The 16,878-nt window shown below is 32.7% G+C and overlaps 1 protein-coding gene and 1 pseudogene across 1 annotated transcript; both read left to right on the forward strand.

The window, feature by feature from the left end:
* The first annotated feature begins 2,802 nt into the window (after positions 1-2,802).
* Positions 2,803-4,255, forward strand: LOC124890417 (annotated as a pseudogene).
* A 1,243-nt stretch (positions 4,256-5,498) lies between these two features.
* On the forward strand, positions 5,499-6,594 carry LOC124890410. The gene is made up of 2 exons (XM_047402253.1): positions 5,499-5,877; positions 6,122-6,594. Exons 1-2 carry the CDS (start codon positions 5,685-5,687, stop codon positions 6,430-6,432), a joined length of 504 nt encoding a protein of 167 aa, XP_047258209.1. The 5' UTR covers positions 5,499-5,684; the 3' UTR covers positions 6,433-6,594.
* Positions 6,595-16,878: the final 10,284 nt, after the last annotated feature.

Consider the following 16,878-nt stretch of genomic DNA (forward strand, 5'->3'; position numbering starts at 1 on the left):
ACTAAAATATCTTTAAGCGTAAAAAGATTATTAAAGGAAACAAGAGTACCATGTCTAGTGTAAGAGATAAGGAGTTGAGTGTCATTACCCACAACTACGTGATCTGATCCATTGAATGGAGTAACAGAGGATAAATTAGAAGCATTAGGAGTCATGTGAGAAGAGGCTCCAGTATCAGCATACCACGAAGCATCACCAGGTGATGATGCTGAGTAATTGGAATTAACATCTGACACAAAGGCCTTAGAATGCAGAGATGGACAATCACGAGCACTATTATTTTGCTGATAGCAAAGTTGACAGTATATAGTTACATTGATGGGTTGAGATAGAATGTAAAAAGCCGGATAGAAAAAGGGAGGAGGACCTAGGATAGAAGAAAGACGAGGACGATGAGTGAATTGTTGAGACACCCCATTAAAGAATCTGCCATTCCCTTGATTTTGATGACCACAACCACGACCGCTATTGAAATGGCGGCCACCATTGGAATGGCGACCACGTCCCCGACCATAAGAGGGAAAAGATTATCGCTTGGCCGCAAAGGTATTGGTAGCATTATTCGTAGACGATTTGGAGAAACTGGTCAATTGAGATTCATGGAGAAAGAGTAAGGAGCGTGCCTCAACAAAAGATAGAATAGGAATACGAGTAGAAATAGATGTGCTCATGGACATATATTCAGAAGGTAAGCTAGAGAGTATTTGGAGGACAAGATTAGAATCAGATATAGGATTTCCAATAGAGGTCAAGGCATCAGCTATGGACTTCATACGATGGACATATTCATTAATCGAGAGATTACCTTTCTTAAGATTATGAAACTGGACTTTGAGTTGAAGTGTTCGAGAACTAACTTGATCGCGAAATAAACGCTCAATTTGAAGCCATGCATCTCTAGAAGTGAGCGAATGATTAGGCTTGATTATTACTTGAAGAATCTCTTGAGAAATAGTTGCTTGAATCCATGAAAGAACAATGGAATCAAGTTGAATCCATTTTTGGAAGGAAGGATTAGGGACAGAGGTACGATCATCACTCAGAGTAGTAGGCTCAGGACAAGGGAAACTTCCATCAATAAATCTGTAAACACCATGACCTTTGAAAACAGGTAGGAAAAGTTCTCTCCACAACATATAATTTGTATAGTCAAGAATAGTGGGAACCAAATTTTTAATGTTAGAGACAGAAATTGCAGAGGGAGAGGACGAAAAAAGGGAGGAAGCTTCAGTGAGGGAGGCCAATGAAAAAGAAACTAATTGAGTAGAGGTGTTGGAAGTCATTATTCAATAACAGAGAAAACCTAGACATCTGATACCATGAAAGAATATATTTCTTGATGAATATAATTTACAATACAATTATATATATAGTTGTACATCTATAAATAAGAAGATAAGGCTAAACTTCTAACTGTAGTTATCCTCTTATGTACAATAATAATCCATGAGAATTTAAATAATTGATTGGCACTTATCAGTTAGTAGTATATATAAAATTGAAGGTTTCCCTCATAGTACCGTAATAATTGAACTTTCTTCATGATACTATTTATAAATACATATATTGATCATAATAATCTTTCACCACAAATTTAATTGTCTTGGCACCACAGAGCACTCATATAACTTATATGAAAAATTTTCTCCTTGAGAGACAAAATCCATCCACCAAGACTTGAACAGATGGGAACCCAACTAGTATTTTTTTTACCTATGTTGTCCATTTACAACAGTTTGGATCCAAAAATTGGCAAATGAGACGGCAATGGCGACAAAGACCACGATAGTTAAGATCTATTTTTGGCATTTAGCTCTAGCAAACAAGCCTCTGAACAAGTACATATAAATGACCAAATACAGTTTACCTCCTAATATTATTATAATAAGTAGCTTCAGTTTAAGCCTATATTCCTTGGAAAGGTTCTACATGATACTCCCCGACTTTAAAGTCTTGGTTTACTTCTACTAACGTCCAATTTGAAATGTTCATATCATAATGTTGAAAGTCTTGGTTTAGCACAACCTTGTTTGCTCTAGCAACTTTGAAATTTTAATACCAAGTCTTATTTGTCATCATGTTCAAACGAGTTTGGATGATTGTTTCAGTATTTACATTTTTATTTCTTGTAATTATCACTTTGAAACAGGGATCTGATTGAGCTTTGTTGCTTCATGTTGTGCAGCCTCACACATTTTTCCTGCACACTAGTCCATACTTCAAGAAGATCTTCTCTCGACAACTACTAAAAAAGTAATGTTCCAAGTGAGGGTAAATGTTGTTGTTCTCTAGGTAACTGGATGTGGAATGTATCTTATCTATGATCCTACTAAGGTGATCACAGTAACATATTAGACTATTAGACTATTGTATGTCATGTAAAAATTTTGGTTGATGCCTCTTTGTAAGTTGGTTTTTTGCTAAAACCTTCGGATATGTAAGATTATAGGGGATGATGATGATATCTGACTTATCTAAATTTAGTTCCTGTTTTGTGTTACTGGTTATTCACAAAATATGTTCAATGGGTTGAACAATGTGTAATCTTTTTCTATAATTTTCATGTTTGCTATTTGGTGTATTGAACGTCGAGGAAAGTTGTTTTACTTATCTGGTGTACTTAACGTCAAGGAATTTGGTCAAAGAGGAAGCAAACCACTAGTGGGAATATTGGACATCAACGTGAAGCATGCATAGGATATTATGACAACAAAAATATAGAGTATTTCCAGTGACATTGATAGGCATCAACTTGCTTGAATTGAGTTGTAGTTGTAAATATACAATAATTGCAATACAAATATGATAAATGCAGGTTAATGTACTATTAGTATAATAGATACAAGAAGTGACATTGATAGACCTAAACTTGCTTGAAATTGAGGTATAGTTGTAGTAACTAACTAAAAGCACGTTAAACAAACCACACTCAACCATACAACGGATGCCAATTCAAATATATAGAGGATGACATATTTATTTATTTTGGTCATTGTAAAACATAAGTGGCCAAATCCTCCTCTGTCCTCCTTTTGTCCAAGAAAAGCCAACAGCATACTCTCATAATCTCCTCTTGTATCTTTGGCAGTGGCTCAACCCAAAGGAAGGTTATCTCTCTTCTGGTACTCATTAGTGATTATCTTTAGATCGACCTTAGCTCTTGTTGCAATAACTCTGGTCAGATGATCTTCTTTTGTCCCTCTCTAGTTAATTGCATCACGAAGAACCTCCACAAAATAGTTCTCGAGCTTTAGAGTGATTTTGACTGCTTTAGCTAAGCGTAAGTTCACCTCATCTCCTCCATATTGGTAGGAGCTCACAAGAGGTACCAAAAGCTGAAAGAAGTTGGAAACTTTAGTGATCAATCCACAAATTTAATTCACTATCACTATTCATCCAAGCAAGCACATAGTTTCATGAATATTAGACGCCTTACATTGCAAAGTCATATCCCCTGATGCATAGACTAAGATATTTTTGTCTTGACAACATGTTACAATGACGAACTATAGAATAAAAAAAATTATACATTGTCAGTTATCTGTCCTTTTCAATTTCCAAAAAATATAGAATACAAAGGTATTGTTGGTTGTGTCCTCTGCTTGGTTGGCTCAGTTAGTATCGTCTTACATGCTCCTTTGGAAAGGAAAATTGAATCCTTCATGGAGGTTTGGCACCTAGCAACCGAACCAGTATTGATTGTATACGCGTGTGTAGTCATTGTTTTAGTACTTGTCCTTATTTTATGGTATGTGCCTAAATTCGGGTAGAGGTATATGGTAATTTACATTAGAATTTGTTCTCTCACGGGGTCTCTCACGGTCATGGGTGTGAAAGCAGTCGGAATCGCTCTTAACCTCTCATTTAAAGAAAGGAATCAATTCAAATATTTCAAGACATGGTTATTTACTATGTTTGTTATCGTCTTTTGCCTTTTGCAATTGAACTATTTGAACAAGGTACTTGATATATTTAACACTAATGTGGTTTAACTAGTTTACTATGTCATTTTTACAACACTAACCATTCTTGCCAGCATGATAATGTTTAAGGACTGGGACCATCAGACAGTAACACGGATAATAACAAAACTATGTGGCTTTACAACTATCCTTTCTAGTACTTTTCTCCTTAACAAAAAAAGGATGCGGGAAATAATCCATCAACAAATGCCATTCTCCTTCCAAAAAACAGCAAGGTCATAAAAAGTAGTAAGCCGACGAACGAGAACCTGAAAGAAATTTTTGAGGTTTGAAGAGATTTCACAAGGGTTGTGAAATTGTTGAGGTTTGAAGAGATTTCACAAGGGTTGTGTGGAAGATAGGAGCATTACTTGTTGAAGAAAACAATAGAATTGTACTTGAAGCTGGCCAAAAAAGGCAATGTTTTTTGATAGTTTATTGGGGTTGCTTCTTCCTTTATGTTATTTTGACTTCATCAAATCATTTAAACTTTGGATCTCAGAGTGGCAAGTAATCTTTAAAAAATCCACATTCATCTCCTTCAGAACTCTCTCTCACTTCATCATCATCTTGTCGTCCTCATCATCCCAATATAGAAGAAGACTCCCTATTGTCAACAATATCACAAGATATAATTCCTTTAGTCTTAAATGATTCTTCAAAATTCACTAAAAATCTATGTTGCTCGGACGCTACAAAAATGTAAATGACTGCGTTCAGATTATCCAAAAGTAGCATAAAAATATCAACAGTTGCATACCAAATTCTCCAAAATAAATATATATTTGGAGAATCCAATACGTAGTGTAAAAATGTCAATGGGTGCGCATTGGATTCTCCAAAAGCAGTGTATTTTTGGAAAATTCAACACAAGTGTGGCATCAAATGTCATGAGTATGTGCAATTTAACTAAAAACAACAATTACAATCAAAAGTATAAAGTGGGGTACCTCCAGCATTAGACCTCCTAATACCTAACTCCTCTTCCATGTATAGAGTAAACCCATCTACCTTTTTCTTCCTTGATCGATACGGTGGATTTAATAAAGCTCCATCTTTCGGAATCCTACCGAATTTATTTCAACTTTTTCGGCTTTGTAATGGCTTCTCCGCTTGATTATTCTTGTTTACTGAGTTCTTCCTCTTTCTAGCTATAATTTCATCGATTTCATTGCCAAGATTTTTGGATTCAGAGAAAACATGAAAATCAAGCCAAAAGAAGGAGATTTATTAGGATTTTTGTTCTAATTTTCTTACCAAAATTAAGTTTTACTTTTTCTCAGAAAGAAAAATAAAAGTAATATCATAATTAAACATAAATTTTTATAGTTGACAAACCACTTTAGGAAAGGTTTTGGAACATCTATAAATAGAAGACATCTTCTCATACCATAACACAATAGCATTCACATTGTAGTCATTAAAGAGTTTTGTTTAGGGGGGAGATTTCTCCAAGAGGTTTAATTTTTTTATGTAGGCCGATTGACCAAAACATGTAATAATTTAATATTTTTTAGTATTATTTTCTTTGTCCTCTGATTTATTGTCTATAGATTTGCAAACTTTAAGCATCCGAATGACGTCCTCTTGATTTTTAACCCAATACTAACAATCCTAAAACATGTTTCCAACTGGAGTGTCTCATATGTCCCGTTTAAAGCTAAGAGAGTTACAAATAATAAAGTATCAGACATTGAGTGTGTCACATACTCATACCTGATAATGCAGTATTTTTTAGTCATTCAACTTCAAAGCAATAATCTCTTTTTTTTGGTCTACAAAACAATAACAATTAAAACAAGCAAGACTTTCAACAATATAGGAAAGAGAAATAGCAGAAGCAACTACACTGAACCCCCTTCATCATTTTCTTCTCACAATCACAATGTTCTCATTGAATGGTACCACTTTTACGGTAATTATATTTCATGTCTCTTTCTTAAATCTCTCTTAACCATATGCAATATAAGACTGTGTACAAAACACTCTTGCGGTGCCGTGCATGGTGGAAGCTTTGGTGCACCGGGGTGGCCTTTATTGAATTCTTGATCATGTTGTTGGGAACATGAATTTATTTTATTCTTCCATTTTCCGACCACATTTATGAAGAAAATGAGGAACATCCAGATTAGTCTTGAAAATGTTTTTGTTGTTTGCAGAACAATTCGTTAGGTGGGATTTCAAAATGTTTGACTTAGTCAAAGAAAATGGTGTCAGTTCCTATGGTGGTCGTGAGCTCAAATGGAAGAGGTGCAGATGGGATGTAAGTGTTTTAATGGAGAATAATTTGAAGGAAATAAAGGAAAGTGTTGCAGTAATAGACAAAGATTCTAAATCTACGGTCACTGGTGGAGTTGGGGATGTGTACGGCGAGGAAAGTGCCTCTGAAGATCAAGCCATTACCCCTTGGACCTTCTCTGTTGCTAGGTTCAAAAATTGTTTTTTTTTTTTTGTTTCCAATTTGTGTTGATTTTCTGAATTAAGTATTACAATCTGTTAAAGAATGTTTTTTCTTTTTGTCCTGGTTGGTTCTTGTTTGTTTTATTTTTTAAAAACTATTGACACATGATGATAGTACTTTTTTGTAAAAAAATATTTTTGTGTATATATGGTAGATGTTAAACCCCTCTTTGGCTTCTTCTCGTATTTACTTTTCAGATCTTGAAATCGTGAAAATCTTGGCTCCGCCACTTGCGGGGTGGGGGCTGGGAGAAGTCGAATTGTATCCTTCCAGTTAAGCTCATCTGTAAATGTTGTAATAGAATGGAATGCTTGTTCATCTCCTAAACTTTTTGATGTTCAAAAAGATAGACATCATTGGTGAACCTGAGAAGTGTTCTTCATTTGTATGAATTATGAGAATGATTCTCTTCTTTGGTGAGCAGCGGATACTCATTGTTGCGTGATCCACACTGCAACAAAGGGCTCGCTGTCAGTGAGAAAGAGAGGGATTCCCACTATTTAAGTGGTCTTCTTCCGCCTGTGGTTGTCGATCAGGAGCTTCAGGTCATCCATGTTACTTCTTGCATATCCTTAATTATAACTCTCCCCATCTTCCTCTTCCTGACCAAACAGAAGGTCTCTGTGCTTAACTGCAAACTTGTGTCACTTCTTCTGTCAGGTTAAGAAAGTGATAAACATTCTGCGTCAGTATGATGTACCACTGCAAAGGTACATGGCCATGATGGATCTTCAAGTAGTAGCACAAATGATTTTAATATCTTTGTGTGATGCTCGTGATTAGTTGCTGCTCTCTGTTAATATATATTACGTTGAGCATTAACCAAATAGATCTTGCTTGGATCAAGTCTTCTACATCTTTATGCCCATTTTTATTAGCATCATAATACGAAAAATTCCTGTCATATGTATCCTGGTGTAGGAGAGAAATAAGTGGCTATTCTACAAGCTTCTTATGGAAAACGTAGAAGAGCTGCTCCCGGTAGTTATACTCCAACAGTAGGCGAAGCATGCCAGAAGTATGGTAGCATGTTCAAATGTCCTCAAGGTTTTTTTATCAGCTTGAAAGAAAAGCATGTGTTTGGAATTCAACAGATAATTCTCAAATTTAGTGGCCCGTGGGTTTCCTTATTACATTTAGATCTGAAATGTGATAGCCATTTGAAGAGGCAAAATTCTTGAGGTTTTAAAGAATTGGCGTGAGAAGAAAATTCAAGTTATTGTTGTAACTGATGGTGAACGAATATTGGGCCTTTGCGATCTAGGTTGCCAGGTATGTTTTGTATGAACTTGGGTGTGTGTCAGATCCTTCAAAAATAGTGTATTTTTGAAGGATCCGATACGGGTGCGGCAACATTTCTGGAGAGTTCGAGCAACTTAGCTTGTGAATGCTTGCCAGTAACCATTGATGTGGGTACAAACAGAGATGTGTAAATGGAATCACTGAACATGAGGAAGAAATAATTGAGGATATGCATCCTACCTTACAGGTTAACGCTCAGAAACATAACATCTCCACAAACAAAACTGATTCTAGCTTCGACTCCCAAGAAGTGGAAGGAAAGTAGAATGCCAGTAGTCTTGAGAGTCAAATTGATGCTGCGAATCAAGCTCAATTAGCAAGATTATATTGTTGATTTTAAAGGCGGTGTTGTAAATTACAATGCCAACAGCAATGATGTTAGCAAATATACCTGGCACAAGAGGTGGATTAGTGTCTAAGTTAATGGTGCTCATGACTCGTGATCTACTAAAGGCAACATGGGATGTCTCTAAAGCCAACAAATCTATTTATATTTCTCTCTTTTTTGGGCATCTTTTTGTTTCCTTGCATTTTTTCTTTCATTTGTGCATTTAATTGGCCATTAACTTCTGAATATTTAAATTCTATATCATCAATTACAAATTGATTACGTTAATCACTATAACTATCACAGTATCAATAATAAGGCTTAGTAATCTATAAATTAGTAACAGAAATCATGAAGCAAATTATTGGCATAACAAAATCTTTTTTGGTTTACTTTGCCTCTTCATTATATTCATCATATCAAATAAAAACACACACTGTCAAGAAGAAGAATCGAAGGGTGAAATGAGAAAAATGTGATGTCCAAATTGAACGAGGTGCATAAGAAGAGAGCAACATTAATTTCAGAGAGCAATAAAACATGACAACACTCAATCATTGATGTACAAAGTTTTTTCTTCTGTTTCAATTTTCTTAGAAGTTATTATAATAATCACTTGGCAATTTACTTTTGTATTGTCTTGCTAATAGAAAAAAAAAAAGAGATGGTTCTTATAATTTCTATGTTTTGGTGGTTATATGTTATGTATCATGTAATTTTATGTATATCTAGGATTAAAGATAGAGTACAACATCATATTTTATGTATTCTGACAAAGTTGGATTTGAAGAGAGCAGAATGTACGCATATTGTATCTTTACATTAGAGATGAGGTAAATAGGTTATTTCCGGATCCCTTGCTCAAGAAAAAAATATATTTTAATGTCTTTTCGATCTTAAAAAATTTTACGTTCCATTACTTTTAGTGTTCAAGTAATATTAAAGATTTTTCATAAACTTAATAAATATTTTATGATCACGCGAAGCGCGATCAAGTTACCTAGTTTAAATATAACGGATAATAATCGCACTCGGGATTTATTGTGTATTTGAATCATTAGAGCTACTAATCATCAACATGCTCATATATGTGACATTATTGTCGTTGTGATCAAAGACACAGTATTAAATATATCCGTCGAAAGATAAAAATTAGTCAGAGATCACTACAAAAAACTGTTAAGCTATGGTGGTTTATTTATAGGGGTCATAAGAAATCCTCACTACACATTCAATTTGTGGCATTTGTGTCAACCCTTGCAAAATAATTTATTTTGTGGCAGTTTGATTGTGGAGGTTGTAAAAAAACCCCACTATACATTAAGTTTGTGGCGTGTGCTTCAACCACCCCAAAATTATTTCATTTGTGATAATTTTCTTGTGCAGGTTTTTATAGTTACACTATAAAAGAACGGAATGATCTTCACGATTTATTTTAAGTAAACAAGCCATTTATAATCATCATAATAAGCTTAAATGGCGTGTTTCGGTGCCACCACAATCCTTTCGCTATTAGTACTAATAGGCATTTTCAAAAAACTCATAATAAATGTGTGCACTTGATAATGGCTTATATAATTTCAAACCGTCATAAAATGCACATTTTATATAGAAAAAATTTCAGACATAGCTAATATTTAGGCAACAAATGAGGTGATATAACTAAAGTTTGCCTAATTACAGGACATAGCTATACTTTCCTAGTTAAATATACAAATTAGAGATTGTATTACGTCTACACAAATACAAATTCACTTAGAGATTTGAATGATCTCTAAAATTTGCTTTATATGCAAATATAAAATTTTAGAGATTTGTATGTAATCCCTGAAAACTAGAGAAAGCCCTCTCTCACCCCCCTCCTCCCACCCTCCACCACACCTTCAAAAAAATTAGAAATTTGTATATGAGCCCCGAAGTATACAAATATACAAGTACAACAGAAATATATATTTAGTTATTTAATCCAAATCTTAATTGCAAGTGATAATTATTTTAAAGATTATCTACAGCTTGTAACTATGACTTATTTTCTATTTCACGTAATTTTTTCTTTTATATATTCTATTATAATTGTATAATATAATAATTTAGCAGTTTCACCATAAGCAATTAACAATTTTGTGATACCAAATTTTAGTTCCTATTTTGCACCTTTTTGAAATCAATCATGATTCATAATAATTATTTAACATTTGAAAGGATTAAATGAGTAAAATATTCAATATCTGAAACATAGGTATCCCAAAAATTACATTGATATTCAAGTTAGAGTTTCAATAGAAAAAAAAACATAGTTTGGATCCTAGTAACGAAAAAAACATAGTAGTTTGGATCCTAGTAATGATTATTAATTGACACTCGCTCTATTTCCATCGTTATTTTCATTGAGGGATATTTTTGATCCAATTGGTGGATAAGTAACCCATCTTTAGAATGAATATTCGATTTCGACCATAGAGCTCGAGTCTTACTCTTTGATTCGGGTATTTTGATGTCCATATGGACATTGTTTGATTTACCTAACCTTCTAAGTACACTTTTAAATAGATCGAACATATTTGAAAGCTTGATGAAAATGACCAGAGTGCAACGTTGAATTGGTTAATGTCAATTAAGTTATGAATAATTAAATCTTTTGAGAGTCAATAATCATATGTGCTTTCTTAACTCCAATTGCAGAGATCTAAAACTATCTATCAAAAAAAGGAATGAGGGACGGGGCGAAGGGGGAGGGGGTTAACTTAGATAGCTACCATGTTCTATGATCCCAAGTAAGTTTTCTTTCTTGGATAATGCCTTGAAATCTCATGATTTATTTAGTCATGTACGACTAAAATAAGTGGAGTTTCGAAATAAATTTGTTTTAAAATATCCTATAAAGTCCGCTCTTTCCCACAATCGTACTATCTAATTTTTTATTGAATTACTCATAATTTTACTACCAGCCTATGAAAACAAAATTGTTCATCTATGCTCCTCAACAATATTCATCATCCAATCTAGGAGAACCAATACAAGAATCTCTATGTGTCTCTGTGTTATTTCAATAATTATTTACTTAATTATCACGCATCTAGTTATTGTGTTATCGTCCATTCATATTATCAGAGGATTAACTCAATTTGAATTAATTATATTGTTTGTAACCTAATTCAAATAATTTTGACTTACTGACCTAATCATCACATTTTAGATTAAATAATTAAAAATTTTAAAATTTTGTAATTTTATCTAATTTATGATATTTTTCAATTTAAATATCAAAAGAATTATTTTAACAAATTTTGTTAGTTTGTCCTTTATTATTTATTTGGATTTTTTTCATTGGTTTCCATATTTTAGAGAATATATATATATATATATATATATATATATTGATTATGTTTAAGAAGCAGTATTTTACTATATAATAAAAGGCAAAATGAATGAGAAGCAGGCAGCAAGGCGTTAACATGCCTGCTCAGCTGCCTGCTTCAGTTTCTTGCTCTGTAATTATATTATATCATCTTTATTTAATTATTATAAGTTATTTATGTATTAAAAAATTAATAATATTTAATCAAAAATAAAATAGACACTTATGGCATGTCTGCTTCAGCTGCTTCAATAATAATTTTACTAAATAACACCTCTAATTAATCATTATAAATCATCCAAGTATTAAAAAAAATATTTAATAAAAAAGGTAAAATAGAAATGAAACGATAAATAACTTTTGATGGATTAAATTAACTTGACGTCTTATATGAGACCCACTTAAATTTTTTTCACAAGTATTTTTTGTAGTAATTTTGTATATTACTTCTAATTAGTTGTTGTGAGTCATTTAAGACATGTCTGCCTCGTTGCTTCAATCGTGATTTTATTATATCGCTCCTAATTAATTATTATCGTCATCTAAGTATTATGTCACATAAATTGGAATAGAAAAAAATATTATAAATCACAATAATTTAAAACTTACATTATTTAAAAAAAGATTGACTATCAATGCCACATAAGTTTGGACAAGGAGAGTAAGATATATTATTGGAGAATTTATATAAATTATAATCGTTAACAAATTAAAATATCTAAAATAATAATTTATTATATATTTTAAAAAATACATAAAAATATTATAAATCAAAATAATTAATAATTTAAAAGATTAAAAATATATAAAATATTTGGTTGACTCTCGAAATTATATCAATGTCACTTAAATTAGAATAGAAGAAAAAGTATAAATTTTAAAAAAACTTAAATTATTTTTAAGATATAATTGATTATCAACCAGAGGCGGATCCAGGATTCAGACTCTCTGAGTGCCAAGCAAACTTATCAATTAAATTAATCAGATTATTCATTTTTATCTATAGAACAATTAACCAACCAATTAATAAAAAAGAACAATAATAAAATGACAAAACTTAATCTTTCAATAATATTACTAATAGCATAATATAATATCCATAATTCATTACAATTGTCCACGACGAGTTTTCATATTCTGAAAACGATCAATGATGACATCATTACTTATATTTGCAAATACATCACGCTCTTGTAACATACTAAACAATCATTTAAATATTGATCACCAATACTATTTCGCACTTTATTTTTTATGCAATTCATGGAAGAGAATTCTCTTTCCACAGTTGCCGTAGCAATGGGTAAAATTAGAGCTAACTTCACAAGTAAATAAACAAGTGAATAAGTCTCCACAAGATTTGCCTCAACTAATGCCTTTGCCAAGTCACGAATTCCTTGCAAGTTGGAGAATTTGGAATTACCACCTCGCATATGAATTATGAAAGTATCAAGTTAGTAACTCAAATCTCGAAGCTTTCCATCATCAAACTTATTTGAATAACACTTCGCTAAAGTCATGATTCTATCTTTGTCAAAGTTAGAGAAAGAATTGACAGGATTCAAGCTGCCCATCCCAAGATGCAAATCACTACTCACTACATCAAAACGATCATTAAGCTCTTGAAGTTGCACATCAATGAAAGCACAAAAGATTTCAACACGCAAATGGTGACAATAACAAACATCCAAACACTTACGCTTTGACTTTTCAGGAAAATAAGGCTCATCTAATTTGGGAATTAAGATACCATGTGAATCACAAAATGAAGAAACATCATCCAACAAAGATTTCCACCCATTTTCTCTCATATATTGCAATCCTTTCTTTGAGATGCTAAGAAATTCCACGGCATTAACAATATCTTGATCTTTTTTTGTAAAATCTTGCTCAACTCATTTGACATGGCCAACATTTTCAACATCAAGTGAAGTATAAAAATAAATTTGAATGTTTTAACCTTTGTCAAAAGATATTACGATTTATTTCTATCACTTGAGGTAGAACCTTCAATTTCAATCACTTCAAGCACATGAACAGTAGATGAGAAAATAACAAGAAAGTTATTCAATGTTTTGAAATGTGATCCCCAACGAGTATCAGCCGGTCTTTGAAGCCCATGTTCTTGATGTAATCCTTGTCCGGATGAGCTTTACCGGACTTAAGTAATTGCTTCAAATTTTTGGCTTGGTGATGATGAAGTAAATCTCTACGCTTAAAAGATCCTCCAACAACATTCAACACATTAGTAACATGATCAAAAAAGTCTCCAACTTCCAAATATTTTTTAGCAATAACAACAAGTGTTAGATGCAATTGATGTGCAAAACAATGAATATAATATGCCAAAGTACTATCTTTCATAATTAAAGTTTTGAGACCATTTATCTTTCCTTTCATATTACTAGCTACATCATAACCTTATCCACGTATTTTGGATGGACTTAGTGAGTGATCGGAAAGCAAAGAATAAATTTCTTTTTTCAATGAGCATGCCGATGTATCTCTAACATGGACAAGACCGATAAATCATTCTACAACTTCACCATTCTTATCAATATACCTCAAAACTAGAGCCATTTGTTCTTTGTGTGAGATGTCTTTGGATTCATCAACTAATATCCCAAAGTAATCTCCATTTAAGTCCTCAATTATAACTTTCAATGTTTCTTTCGCACAAGCATTGACAATATCCTTTTAGATCATAGGACAAGTCAAAGTATCATTTTGTGGAGCTTTTTCTAATATCACTTTTCCCACATTCGGATGTTTGTCTCCATGCCATTGCAAAAATCCTAAGAAGTAGCCTTGATTAGTTGAAGATTCACTTTCATCATGACCTAGAAAAGGCAATTCATGGTACAAAAGAAGTCTTGCCACATCAATTGAAGCTTCCAAACGAATTCGGTACTCACTTTTTGCCTTTTGAGAATGCTTGTCAAGAACAACTTGAATTGATTGACGATGATTTGACAAATCTAGCATCTTATTGTAACATTTTTTGTGAACACAATTAACTTTACCGACATGTAAACGAAATCTTTCAAGAACCTTATTCCAAACCCTAAAATCCTTTGACGCATAAAAATCACCCTTAGTTTCATGAACAAATTAATTTTTGAACAAAGACAATATGTGGCATCTTTTTCCACACTATACTCCAACCAAATCGAATGTGAACGTTTAAATCAACTTGAAGCAAATTGATGCATTCTACCTCTTATTTCACTTGAAGGATATGGTTTCAAGGCAGGTTGACAAAACCCTTTTTCAATATAATATTTTCTCACTTCATCTCGTATTCGAAGATCATAATCAGAAATATGTATCCTTTCTCCTGGATCGGCTTTAAGTGAACCCAAATCAAGGTCAGTTATAAGACAAGAACGATTGACATTGACATGACTAGAACTTGATTGAGAATAATTAACCTTCTTGAAAAAAAATTTCATCTCAATTCACAAAATTAGAACACTTTCTCCTAAATCAAGATAATTTCAAATTTGGATTGCTAGGCTCAAGAAAGAGAAACAAAATAATTTTTAAAATAACTTACAAAGAGAGAAAGCATCAAGCAAAGAGAGAGAGCAAGCAGCAGCAGCCAATAGCAGCAAACCTCAAGAACAAGAGTCGATGTTTTGATTTTGTCCTTTGAAAATAGAGTTTTTTTTTTAATTTTAATAAGAGATATTTGATTATACCTTTTAAATAATTAAATTTTAAAAAAAAGTCAATAATGTTACTTTTATACAAAAGTCAACTAAGTAATACGTTTGTCCCCTGTTTTAATGAAAACTATTGAGTGAAGTAAGCCTGTTGGCTGTTGCTTTGTTTTAATGAAACAGTTAATAGTAAAAATGATTTAAAAAATCAAATACTGCTAGCTAGGATCGAACACACGACCCTGGAGCTATAAAAGCAGCACTTTGTCATCTGCACTAGGTAGTGCTCTGTTATTGCGGGTGGCATAATTAATATTTAACTATATCTGTATATATATACAACTATATATCTAGAGTTTCCGTCGAAGTTTGCGGGTGGCATGCCACCCCCACGGGCACTACAAAAAAAACTGTGTTTAGCGATAAAATTTACTGACAGACCAAATTTCGTCACTATATAGCAACGGATATTTCAATTTGGTCACAGACATAGCAGTCCAATTTTTTGATATGTTATTAGCAACGAATCAGTGACGTAATTGTAATTCTGTCACTAAATAATAACGGAAAAAATTGGCACCTAAATTTAATGACGAATTAGCAATGAAATGTTGGTCGCTATGTTAATTATTTCGTAGCAACGGATTTAGCAACTTTCGTCGGTGCCCTTCATTTTAAAAAAAAAGTATTTTATTTAGAGACCAATGAAGCCGTCGTAAAATATTAATTTTTATTTTTTAATTAATTATTTTTAGTATAGAAAAGGGGGGAATAGGGTTAGGGTATTAATATTATTCTTGATTTCTTTCACATTCATGCCTCTCAATCTTTCTTAGTCACATCTCCATCTCCAATCTCACATCTCCATCTCCGATCTCACGCTCTCTCAGTGCCGAAGTTCTCACATCTACGATCTTCTATCTTCTATCTCACATCTCCATCTCCGATCGAAAATTAAAGGTCAAAACTCAAAAAATTTCAGGTAATCCTTTTTCTCCATCTCATTTGCATGTTCAATTTCTGTTGTTGTTGATAGTATTCTAGTTTCTACTTCATCTTCACTTTCTGTCTAATTTCGATCTTATCAAATGTCACTGGTATTGCCTCTTAAAAGTTGAATAGCTGTTGTTGGTCCATTCTTTATTATCCTACGCATCAAAACTTGTCCCATTTTTCCTCACATACACTCTTCCTTACAAACACTGTGAATAAAGCAAGAGATGAGCCATTTTCATCACTTACAACTTTAATTTCTGCTAGTCTTATTCTTTCTCTGAACAGCAGAAGGTTTTCACTTTCTGGGGTTCCTCAATAGCCTAAATAAAAGATTTTTTTTTGTGTGTGATTAAGTTAGCATGTGGCTCTAGTGTACAAATGATTCTGCTTTTTGAAATTTCATAAAGAAATAAAGAATTTGGTAATCAAAGATTCAGTCAATATACTTTTCTTTTCTTTCCCTTTTTAGCTTACTAGAGTGTACTGTAACTAGTTCTAGCTGTTTTCCTGAACAGTAGTTCATTCCGTGTAAGTTGAAGACATTTTGGGTATTGTTATTTGTGTTTTCTCTGAAATAATTTCTTTTGTTGCCTTCAAATTGTACAGCTTGTTTGGTTTGTTTAGAGAGGATGGAGTATCATGCTCGTAGTATAAGACTTGATTAATAATTAGTATTATTACTATGTTTAAAATTTGAACTTAATTTTTAAATGTGTGACTGTTACTTTGGTTGGATTTTTCTATTTTATTTGTGCTAGACCAGTAGCTATTTGCAAGGCATAGTTATACTTATATGCTTTTGTATGATT

Source organism: Capsicum annuum, unplaced genomic scaffold (assembly GCF_002878395.1).
Source record: "Capsicum annuum cultivar UCD-10X-F1 unplaced genomic scaffold, UCD10Xv1.1 ctg1715, whole genome shotgun sequence".
NCBI classification, from domain to species: domain Eukaryota; kingdom Viridiplantae; phylum Streptophyta; class Magnoliopsida; order Solanales; family Solanaceae; genus Capsicum; species Capsicum annuum.